Raw genomic sequence first — 12,552 nt, forward strand, 5'->3', positions numbered from 1 at the left:
CCCTATAACTTAACATCACATTGATGTGGTTGCAAAAAACCATAATTCAGCTTCTAACCGCAAGATTTCCTTGTACTACTACCACGGTATCATTGGCTTTGATATATTTCACTTCCTTTAACCTTAATCTCCACATGGATTCAGGGTGTTATAGACTGGCCTGCTTGGGTGTTTGAATGGCTACAACCACGCTGTTTGAAAACACTATTATACTTATTATACTCGACAATGGAAAACAAAGAATTTTTTAATTGCCCTTTTTTCAATATAATGTCAACATGCAATTGCTTGCATGCATAGGTGTATTTGCTATAATTGTAAACATGCTGTTGTCAATTTATAGTCAATAGTGTGAAAAGAAAGCTGTATAGGTCACGTGGTGCCTGGCACCACATGAAATCGGAATTAAGCTGAGTAACAATGTAGCCTTGTATGATCCCAGGTCGAGTTTTCGCTTTTATAACGGTTAGACGAACAACTAAAGGCAAAAACTCGGCCTGGGATCGAGGCTACGTACTCTCCGTGACTATTCAAATGACAGTTGATGCATGTTCACCACTAGCCTCGTTCCCACGCCCACTTAACCGCACCCGCTTCTCAATTATTAATCGAGTCCTTCAAGAGGCCTGCGTATACATAATTATATAAGAGGATAATTCACCACAAGCATGCACTTATATTGCATGCATGACGGGCTCAGTAAATTCAATTCAAAAAGGAAATAAGCCTTCAAATTGCATGACTTTCACCAGCTATACTGGATACTACAGGCCTAATGGTTAACCACACTTCACATTTTCTGTCTGGTTGCAAGTAGGGTTTTTTCTCCTCATAATACTGTATACTGTCTACTCAGTCTGCCGAATTGCACTGTCTGCTTGCATTATAGATTGGTGTATCAATTATGAATTCAGTGATGATCAAATAATATCTGACACAAGAAGCTTGAAGAATTTAAGACTTGGTGGTGTGAGCGAGGTGTGGCAATGGGTCAAAAACTGAGCATCAATTAGTGTAACTATTGTGGGACCCCTCCATGAGCTTTATACATGCATCACATTCTAACTATTGTCTATATAGCTAGCAAGTCTGATAGTACACGCACTGCATGACTGTACTGCTTGACTATAGATCTACAGCCGGTCAGTGGAAACTCCATAAAATGGACACGTCTTTCTCCTTTGATATATATAGCGACCTGGGATTGAGAACTAAAAAGCTGCTCATAATTATATTTCCTAAATACGTCCTTCATTGTCATTGGCATGGGTGTTGTCATACTGATATGACCTCAACGACATCAATGCAACGAACTTGTTTTGTACCGGCCCATGTCGAACCTCCTCTGCATGGGTTGCGATGCCCATGGTATAATAATTGTCATGCAGTTGCATGAGGTGATCGCAACTCATGCATGCAGAAGAGGTCCGACATGCCTGCACGGATCACTACAAGTTCAGTGCTGCATTGATGCGGTTGTGGTCATAATTACGATAACACCACATGCCAAACAATTCTCCTCGAGGCCTAGCCGCACAAGGGATATGGTAAAGCTGACTGTGTGTGTGTATGTGTGTGTGTGTGTGTGTGTGTGTGTGTGTGCATGCGTGCGTGTATTCCAGCCGTACGTAACTGCTCAACGGTTGCAATGCGACGAAAACTAACTGCTTCTAGATACTAAAGAGCAAAACTGAGCATAAAATGCTAGCACTGGCTGCCACCATAATTAGATAAAACACTGACTAATCAGTAATGCAATGGTGGCTCAGGGCTCATCAGGCCGATTTCTCTCTAACGCACTACTAACAACATCGTTTTATTACAACAAAATCGGCCAGGGAAGCGCTTATGTGTGTGGTAAGACGTCGTCAAACAAGAAAGCAATAAGTCATCATTCACGTGCAAATATTAGATCTACACCAAGCAGTTCTTCAAGCATGGCTATGAGTGTCCCTGATCCTTTCTCCTCTTATGAAGGAGGCATGATGGCCCCCCTCTGGACGGGAGGTCCCACCCCAGGCTCTCTCTATCATTTTCCAAACTGTAAGAGCTCTGCAGAAGCTCAGCCAGTCACCCATACCTTGTGAGTGTTTCCCAGTCGTATTAATGTTTTGGTTTATATTAGTTGACCCCCCCCCCTTCAGGAGACCCATGGTAACGGGAACATCAGTGGTGGCTGTGACATTTGCCGATGGTGTCATGATGGCTGCCGATACTCTAGGTGAGGAGGTATTACCATATTTCTTCTAAATAAGGCACTGCTTTTATGTTTTCGAGGCTAGTGTACGCAAAACAATGATATGGTGCGACAATTATGGAAGAATCCAGGTGGCGCATATTAAATTAGAAGGGGGCCTTATTTTAAGAAGTACGGCACCTGTGTGAGGTACATGTACAAAGTTACTATAGTGAATTGTATCTTAAAACTGTAGTAGATTCAAGTTAATATTCGGCGTTTCACTGACTAAATATGAAAGCACTGCGGGTGCTGATGCCTCGGTGGATGTGTCAAAGCTACATAACATATTAAACGGTACTAAATCTACCGACTCCATGATTGTTGTTAAAAAGGATGCCAAAAGTACAAAGTCTAAAATTAATGGCTGCAGAGCCTTGTTGCAGCTCTCTTCTCACTCTTGCAGCTACCAATAGCAAGCGTTCTAGTGCAGAGCTAACTACTAGGACAAGTTTTGCTACGCACTCCGCACTCTTCTGAAAAGGCTGCAATGGCACTTTAAACCAAGCTCAAGAACCAAATCAACAAATTCAATCCGTTACTAGAAGCCTATAGAAACTCTACTTGCAGTTTATTGATCCTCGAGCAGCTGCAGTCTACATAGACACACAACACACACTACCGTATACCTCGCTTGCACATGTGCACCGAGGCATAATGAACACCCTTAACACTTATTAATTAAATGAAGATCAGTATCTGGCCAAAAAAATCCACTGAAAACAGTCTCGAGTTTGGAGCGAGCGATCTATAATTGTCGAGGAGGTTTACATTACACCCAGGGCTGTTAGTAACCATTATTGTTCATTCCCTCAGGTTCATACGGATCACTGGCTCGGTTCCGAAGTGTGTCCAGGGTCAGAAAGGTCACAGAAAACTGTGCCGTGGCTGCCTCAGGGGATTATGCTGACTACCAATTTCTGGAGAGACTTTTCGATTATTTGACGTAAGATTGCGTTTGTCACTAAAGGTTTAGGGAAGATATTCCTCAGTGCTTTATGAATGTATTATTATTAACAGTGGTCACTTCTAACATTCAGTAGCTGTGAGAGAAGTGTATTGCACGGTATGCTTAGATCAAATATTTGTGATGGGTTAGGGTTATTTGTGTTTTTTTTACTGAAGCTCTGCATTAGCAGCTAGGTCACTAATCATTTTTTGTCGTTTACGTATGATTATCCCAGGGTTTTAGCTAGCAGAACAAGAAAGGAGGGAGGGTATTAGACTTGAAATAACTAGAAAGCTACATGTAAGCTAATACTATTTTTTAGCAGGCTCATAAATAGCTACATGTGGTCAACTGTACAATACTGAAAGGGGGCGGATATAGGTTGCCACGCCCCGTTTTGCCCTTTTAACGAGAACTCTGAAGTCCAAGCATACTCAACATGGAACAGTTATTTTAATACTGACAATTAGGCTTTTAGTAGACTAGTGTGTTGTCCAATTGACAATTTAGGTGATTCATACATGTACACATGCACGCACACAGTATCGAGTCTGATTCCCTAGATGACGGGCACAAGTACACGCCCACTTCCCTCTACTCCTGGCTTAGTACGTACATGTACGACCGACGCACCAAGATTAACCCTCTCTGGAATACTATTGTTGTTGGAGGATACCATGACAACAAACCGTACGTGAATGCTTATAATTATAGTTTCCAAGAGCTAACTTGCTTGCATGCTTGTTACACCCTTCACTACTCTGGCCAGGTCTCCCCTATAATTCAGCCAGGTTTACGTTACTAGGTCTCAAAGTTTCCATATCATGTGTTTCAAGCGATTTTCAAGCCGCCTCGTATTACAACAATCTATGTACTAGATAAATTTTCATTTGAATAGGAATGCTGCATCCACCATAACTGTAGTAACAGATTTCTATTGCGGGTACATTGTACCTTCCTTTTCTCTTGTGTTTCTGTTTATTACGACAATCCTAATGTGCAATCCTAATTTGCACCAATGGCTGGGGTTGCTTCAGTGTTCCTGTGTTTTATATACATCTAACTTTTTTTCAGGTTCTTGGGTCAAGTGAACTCTCAGGGAACAGCGTTTAAAGCCCCCACTCTGTCCACTGGGCTGGGCAGCTACATCGCTCAGGTGGGAAACACAGTTGTTAGTAAATCTACTGTGAAGCCATCTATAATTATCATGTTTGTGCTTATCATGGCATTTATAAAAAAGATTAATATTCATGAGCAAACAGTTTACAGTAACCCAAACTATAGCTGCATGTCAGTAATAGAAAAACTTCTGCGTAGTTATACATGTAGCTGTTATATCTAGGTACTTTGTATTGCTCGCCTGTGTTCGGCTTCTCCCCTCTGTGTGAATGTGTTCCCCAGTGGCCCAGTCGGTTAGAGCGTCGTACTTATGAGCAGTATTGACTGAGTAATTCGAAGGTTGAGAGTTCGATCCTCTCCTGCATGGTAATAAAAATGTTCCTTTTGGAGCCCATAATTACCCTTATTGCAATTCTGAGTACTTATCAATGGTTCAAGTTGAGTTTTACCTTCATAATTTGTCATAATTTATAATGTTGTTATAACTCTGTCACTCCCACTGAAATCAAAAATGTCACCGTTGTTAAAAAGTGCTTCTATCTACATGTATATGCTTAAGGACTTCTACGTGTTAACTGCATGGTTCAGCTCTAAGTCCCGGCCATATTTTTAACCACATAAAGTATAGTAATTGACCACAGTTTAGGAAGTTTCTACGTGATTTAGAAGCCCATTCAAGTCGAACTTAACGCAAATAGATTTTAGTGTAACACATGCTTCCCCCTACAGCCACTGCTTAGAGATGCTTACGAGAAGAACCCGTCCATGACCCGGGATGAGGCCAAAGACTTGCTGGAGAGGTGCCTCAGGGTGCTCTTCTATAGGGACTGCCGGGCACTCAACAAGGTGAGGAGGGGATGTCTACAAGGAAACTGTGGTGTCTGTGTCTGTGGTGTGTGTCTTTAAAAGGACGTCTAATTGTGACCTAAGCTCTCCTTGTAGCCGCCCTCTGTTTTACCCTCAAGGTTTCTTTATAGAATTTATTACATGTATATCCACTCTGCAGTATGAGATAGTGACAGTTTCGGCTGATGGAGTGGAAGTGGTGGGTCCATTGGTTGGCAAGAACGACTGGACCATTGCCTCTTATGTCAGGTGAGCTGTGATCTTGTTTGCGCGCATAATGGTTTGCCGAAGCACTTTAATAAAATAATGAATTTACCATGATTATGCTTTTCAAGTGCCGGTTAGAAACCTCATTATGTCCTAATCTCAACGTATTCAACTCGTGTCTATTTTACTTTTCTGTAGGGGCTACGACTGAAACACACTCAAACTGGCTGTATCATTTTACATTAATTTTGCTTTATGTGCATGTCCTATGGTATCATTGTCATGATTATTGCATAGTACTTTATACTATCACATTAATTGACACGTACCGCAGTGATACGTGGTCGGGTGCGTGGGAGTATCTGGCAATGAGTTAATAATTAATTTTGCCCCACCTCACCTCAGCAGTACTCTTTGTTACCAGTCCAGCATGCACCGATGTAGCTGCATGATCAATGGCACAATAATTATTAATGATTTAAATCCATTTTCACCACAGAATTATTATGTTGCCTTCCAATCACCACTAGGCCCTGATAAATTATAAAATGTTAGCATATCCATTTTTGGTAAACATCATTACATTAAGTTTTGCATAGCTACATTAATTCTCATGGCAAAAAATGGCTGAAGGTGAATATTTAGACTCGCAAGCCGTCACTGTGCAGGCGAACAGTAGACTGGTCAAACTCCGTGTTGAGACTCGTGTTGCACAGTCAGCATATCAGAAAATATTTTAAGTGGCTGCGGTTTTCGTGACGTCAGTATACTGCATGTGATACGTAGAGTTTTCTAGTGAAACGTCACTATCGTTGATCTTGTGGTAACCGCATGCGGTTAGTTGCCACAAATATCGTGGCAAACGTTACACGAGTCTCAACACGGAGTTTGACCAGTCTACTGTTCGCCTGCAACAGTGACGGCTTGCGAGTCTAGTGAATATTAACAATGGATCAGCAAGATAACTAGTCTGGGGACCAGACCTAATCATGCAGCAGATTATGGACCAAGGACCCCCCCCCTGAGTGTGGTGATTAGGGTAGACCCATGCATGCATTGTGGTGCACCACCCACCATGCATGCTCGTGTATACACGCAGTATCGAGTCTGATTCCCTAGATGGCGGGCACAAGTACACGCCCACCTCCCTCTATACTCCTGGCTTAGTACATACATGTACGACCAATGCATGAATCAAATCAACCCTCTCTGGAACACAATTGCAGTACCAGCCTGACATATAGCAGCAACATATGCAGTTAATAGAGATGCATGTAGTGTGGGAAATTCCAAGATGATGTCAGCTGTATTGAAGTTATGTATATATATACTCCCACACATGCATGCAGTCTTGGTGATCTATCAGTATATAGGTGTCTCACTGTTTTCCTGTTCACTAGCCATTAATTCAAGAAGATGGAGTCCACTATTCAGCTAGTTCCATTCATGCTACTGGTAGTAGCATTGTTTGCATTAATGGTGAGACCATCAACATCCAGCCAAATACCCCGAAGCAAGAGTCAGGCACCAAATCCTGGGTTCAGAACGGCCATTACTAATAAAGGACTGAGCTATGGTGAGTTTGGTTTCATAATCTATGATAATACAGTCTTCGTTGATACAGATCTACATGTATATAGATCACTATTTTTAGCACATGCAGAACTGGCAATTTAGTGGAAATTTTTCCTTTTACTGCAGTGCTCCAAGTTGGTCTGCCTATCCTGAAGCAAGAGCTCTCTTCTGTGCATATCCCTGATATCTCTGGCAGCACCCATGTGAACGTGGTGGGGAAGGTGGAGTACTCTTTGAAGAAGTGTGTGCATAAATAATTATTACTCATAATTATAACACATTATTAATTTTGGGGACTGTAATAGTTTATATGGACGTAATTGAGTGCATATGCAAGCTGCAGCCGAGGATTGAATATTTGAGGCCATAATTATAGCGCTGTGATCTAATTATCCATAGAGCTTATAAGGAAATATGTTTATCAAGCAAATATGCTTTGCATTTGATTAAAACAGCTAGGTTTCTTGCAGACTTGATCAATAACTTTTAATGCAGTATCCACCTAAATGACCTGACATTTGGTAAGTCCTCACTTGTGACGAAACGAGGCGATGGTTTGTTGCTGACCGCCTCCCAAATCAGCCTTCAGGGAAAAGCAGACTGGCACTACAAGATCAAAGTTTTGTGAGTTGTATTGTATGTATTTGTTGAGCTCGCGAGAAAATCTAAAACTGTGGAAGTCATAATAATATATAGCAGGTGGTGGACATGCACACAAGTAAAAAAACGAATCCCATAATGCAAACTGAATGGCATTCCCCTCAATGTATATCATGTTCTGTTTTCTTATCTATGGCCTACTTTCTGTTTACGCTACTGTGGTTATCATTATGAGCTGTTGTATAGTGATAACAGTTATTCTTTCAGTCAAGTAATCAACCTTTCACTATCGAACTGCTTCACCTTATCGTAAACTATACATACAAGTCATAATTATGTCTTCAATTATATACAGACGCAAATTGTTGTTGGCACAGGTTTCCTATCTCTGACTCTGGCAGCATGGACCTGTCTACGAGTGGGGTGTCACTAAGTGTGGGTGTGGTGATAGGATCAGACCCCAAGGGACACGCCACACTCACCACTAAAGAGTGCTCTTTCAGTATCAGCCATCTTCATGTAAAGTTCCATGGGGGAGCAAGGTAAAGGGAACATGCATGCAGTTGTATCTAAATTCCAATTACTTTACGAAACGGATCTTTGATATCTGCTCACAGTAGAAAGTTCATGCAAGGTTGAGCGGTCTGTCGCATGACTTAAATTAAAACCTAATGTCGACTTAATGAAAGCCAGATACCATGCAATGATGTAATATCTATACAAGCCACTGACTACATAATTATAGTAAACCTATAGCACTACTTGCATGCATTAATAAACTTCTTTTATAGCTGGCTCTACAACCTGTTTGATGGTCAAATAGCCGGAGCATGCATGCATTAATAAACTTTTTTCTCTCTTTTATAGCTGGCTCTACAACCTGTTTGATGGTCAAATAGCCGGAGCCATTAAGAAAGGCCTCAATGGACAGGTAACACTTATTTCCTGCATGATATACATAATTATATTAATTGACTGTGATTTATGTAATTATGTTGTACAAACATTTTAGATTTGTGATGTTGCCAGCAAAGCTATCAATGATCAGGGAAACAAGGCACTTGAGTCACTACCAGGTGATTATCCTCACTGTGTGTGTTTTTGAAAGGGGGGGTGGGTCGTATATTTGATTTTAGCCACACCTAACTGAGTATATCGAGTGACAATGAAGTATTGCTTGTGTAATATTCAATGACACCTATATGCATGCAGACGTGCTGCTGCTCATTGTATTGATTTTTGTCATTGGTTCTGTGCAGTAATTGTGCCTGTGGATAGTGTGGCTGCTATAGACTACGCTCTTGTTAGGCCTCCTAACTTCACCGACTGGTATATTGAAACTGACCACAAGGTATGTATATATATGCACCTATAAAACAGTGCATCGCTATAAAATTATATGCTGTGAGTCTTCATGTCTGTGTTTTGCTGTCAGAAACCTGCGTAAGTGCATGGGTACTTTCCTTTGCTTTCCTATGACAGTTCATGCAAGTTTGTAAAAAAGACTGACAGGTACATATTTTTATAGCGATGCACAACAAAGATCATGCAGCTATTAGTCTAATCAGAGCTGTTTCTATTTATAATCGACTGCATATATACTTTATAGGGCGAGTTCTTCCCAGTGTCTGACACAAAGAAGGAGTCTCCATTCACCCCGCCTCTTCTCCCGCCCCTTTCGTCCCTCGTCAACTCCACCTCCTGCAAGATGATGTACCTATGGCTCACTGACTATGTTGCCAATACAGCTGCTCTGGTCTACCAGCGAGCCGGCAAGCTCCATTACATGATCACCCCTGATATGGTGAGGAGAGTTAATTTGCATGGGAATGATGAAGTATCTAGCTAATCAAAGTCAGGGCTGCAGTTAGCCTCGGTCCCAGGCCGATTTTTTTTAATAGAACGAAGTTGAAAAATACGGCCTGGTATTGATTGTATCTGGGCGTGGCAGGAACCGGAAACTAAAGCAGAGATTCTTCACATTTTGTTTCCTGCTTTTTTTCTAAAGGTGTACGTAAGGCATTTTACTCCCGTAAAAGTTACAGTATAATGTAGCTCCGTGTCATGTTCTCAATTTATAGCTAGCTAGCTAGCTATGGCATGCAACGCGTTGTCTTGTTTGAAGTAAGATGGCCTCACTCTCATGACAGAACAGGCCCAGGCTCTCAAGCTCCTGTTTGAGGGAAGGGACGTGTTTATCTGGTTCCCAACGGGGTATGGCAAGTCTCTCTGCTATATCAGTTGCTACCCTTTTTAATGGACTACAAGCTAGGTAGGACCAAGGCTCCTCCTGTTGACAAAAGTGTTGTTCTTGTTAATTGTCTCTCCCCTTGTATCTATCATCATGAGATTCATGATTGACCAGGTCAGGAGTCTAAACAATAGAGGTGTTTCTGCTGCCATCCTCAGTAGCAATAAAGGAATCGACAAAGATTTGGTTGCCACTGCCAAAGAAGTGTCTTCTGGGAAGTATTTCCTGCTGTATACTGCCCCAGAGGCTGTTGTTGAAGACCACTATTAGAGGATTCATTTTTTGTTGCACCACAGAGTCAATTTGTTTTATGTATTAAAAAACCACGCCCAGATCACGCCCAAATACAATCAATACCAGGCCTAGTAGGCGACCTAGGGTTCAATTGGAGACGGATCGGCCTGGGGTCGAGGCTAGGCTGCAGTAAGAGGGGGTAAGTAGTCAGTAACGATTTGATTACGATACGATTCAGAATGCACTTAACGAGGAAAGGGGGGGGGCGAGGATCTGGAAGATTCATTACTAGGCATTAAATGCACCAGAATCAATCTAAGGCTCTCAAATGTCCATTTTTTTCGGGGAAACATGCCCCCGGACCCCCCCTAATTTGGTGTGCACTGAAACATAATTATGTTGTCGAGGGCTTTGCTCCTCCGACATTGTTCATTTTCCCAATTTGCCCCCCTGACGCAAAATCCTGGATGCAGCCCTGAACGCAATATTGACTCACTCCTTCCCATATAGATTCCGTCAAATTCATTTGTGAAACTGGACACTCAAGCTATTGCCACTTTTCTTGGAGCTCCAGGGGTAACGACAATTAGATACTTACATCACACACAATACTATATTGATCACTGTGCGCACTTTCAAGTATTTACCAGCTTGCAATGTTGATATTATTTTGCACTAAAACTATATTAATTCCATGTCCTTATATTAATTATTTACACCTTTATGACCTTCCTTCCCAACCTACCTCCTCCTATAGCTAAAGCAGAAGTACCCTAACATGAGCATGCAAATCTTACTGAACACCACCATGCATCCGTTCATCAATATCAGTCGATCTGGGGCCAACTTCTCAGTGCCATCTGAAGCTGTGTTCTATGTGAAAACCAAGAACAGAACTGTCCCAGCATTCACGATAAGCATTGTAAGGATAATAATTATTGTTTGCTGTGTGCATGCTGTACTGTCATAATACATAATTACAAATGTGTCTCAATCAATTTTAGTCAAGTACCTGCATGTATAGCTAAGCTCTTCTGACTACTTTTAGTTGCCCTGAAATCTGTCGTATCAGTTTGCTAATTGATACGCATACTATTTACATATTATATTATTTTATGTACTGCAACAACTGAGTGTGCATTTTCATGGACCACTTAACACTGACCCCATGAATACACTCAGATTGCCATCCTGGATGCTAAAGCCAAGTTGGTGCAAGCTGGTGGGAAAGAAGTGATTGTAGCCAATGCAACATATGTCAGGTATATTCTCAAAATGTATTTTGCACTGCATGCTCTTTAAAAATAGTTGATTTGCTACAGCGCATCCTTCGCTGTAGCCACTTCCGACATCGGGAAGATTGATGTGAGTTGCTTTGACTTAAGCTATAAGATATGACGGAGCTGAGAAACTAGTGTCTTATGTCAGTTTTAATATATACAATGTCATGTACATGCAGCTTGCAAATTTTCAAGGCCTTTTCAACAATCTGGCTAATTCTCTTGTCATCAAGCAAATAAACAGTACGTATTCTGAATCAGTGATTTAGGAACTCATCAACATAATTATAATTATTCTGCTTGCAATTTACATCTAATGGCTTAATTGATCTCTAGAATTTCTAAACAAGGGTCTTGCACTACCAACTGTCGATGGAATATCGTTTATGGATGCTAACATTTCATTTGGAAAGGTAAGATAGATATATAATTATAGCTCACAATTCTTGTGTTTATCTTCATTGTTCTTGGTTTTCAGGGCTATGTGATGGTGGCTACAGACATTATTTACAAGCCTTAATTCGATCCCTCTGTCAGCTGGCAAATGTATACTTCGAACAATTTTAGACATTGCATAAATTCGTTTCAGTCAGTTTTTCTCATGCTGCAATTTTAATTGTACTGTATGTATTGTATAGTTATGTAGAAGTCTCACATTATAGTCATTAGGGCAAACAATAATTGGTTGTACGTCGATTTACGTCACTCCTGAAATCCTTGTATCATACTGCATGTGACTCAGGCACTCAATTATAGACCTATAATTATGTTTGAGATTATAATTATGATTATTTGTTGCCCAATGAATGGGCAGATCAAGCAATCCAGTGCTCAGTATATGGCATGATGCATCACTGCCATAGCAACCATAATTATACCTAGATCTATTACATCTGGCTAGGGATTGGTAGATTATGCTGGTATAATTTTGAGCATAATAGGCACATTTTTTGGTGAGAATTAATTATCTACACCTTTAATAATAGCAGAATATCTGCACCTCAATTGAGGCAGTATACAGGTCAGTACAGTACGGATCACATTTATAGGCCTGATGGAAGTATACTGGTAGTTATAATTAATGATCTCCTGGCATTCTACCGGTATTGAGGGAAGAGATTTTGTTCAGTAGAAGTTAAAGGACATGGTCGGTGCGAAACTGGTGCCTGCAGTCGTGTGTGTGTGGTAATTAGTATGGGCACCAACAAAAGAACTATAACTCGGCCTGGGATCGAGCTAAAAACATACATGCACG

General features: G+C 41.1%; 1 protein-coding gene across 1 annotated transcript; it reads left to right on the forward strand.

Annotated features, from left to right (window-relative positions):
- The first annotated feature begins 1,872 nt into the window (after positions 1-1,872).
- Positions 1,873-11,817, forward strand: LOC135336361 (bactericidal permeability-increasing protein-like). The gene is made up of 23 exons (XM_064532123.1): positions 1,873-2,083; positions 2,145-2,221; positions 3,053-3,182; positions 3,729-3,875; positions 4,260-4,341; positions 5,034-5,150; positions 5,311-5,399; positions 6,457-6,523; positions 6,774-6,933; positions 7,059-7,173; positions 7,428-7,556; positions 7,910-8,074; positions 8,400-8,463; positions 8,545-8,608; positions 8,792-8,883; positions 9,142-9,336; positions 10,528-10,593; positions 10,775-10,939; positions 11,200-11,279; positions 11,340-11,382; positions 11,477-11,540; positions 11,634-11,710; positions 11,776-11,817. The coding sequence occupies exons 1-23, from the start codon at positions 1,938-1,940 to the stop codon at positions 11,815-11,817; spliced, it is 2,376 nt and encodes a 791-aa protein (XP_064388193.1). The 5' UTR covers positions 1,873-1,937.
- The last annotated feature ends 735 nt before the right edge of the window (positions 11,818-12,552 follow it).

Source organism: Halichondria panicea, chromosome 5 (assembly GCF_963675165.1).
Source record: "Halichondria panicea chromosome 5, odHalPani1.1, whole genome shotgun sequence".
NCBI lineage: Eukaryota > Metazoa > Porifera > Demospongiae > Suberitida > Halichondriidae > Halichondria > Halichondria panicea.

Excerpts from the sequence above, each read along its gene's own strand:
- LOC135336361 (XM_064532123.1), top strand. The coding sequence starts at position 1,938 with ATGGCTATGAGTGTCCCTGATCCTTTCTCCTCTTATGAAGGAGGCATG. Across the intron at positions 7,174-7,427 it reads GTGGAGTACTCTTTGAAGAA|TATCCACCTAAATGACCTGA; the intron begins GTGTGTGCATAA and ends CTTTTAATGCAG. Across the intron at positions 10,940-11,199 it reads CAGCATTCACGATAAGCATT|ATTGCCATCCTGGATGCTAA; the intron begins GTAAGGATAATA and ends GAATACACTCAG.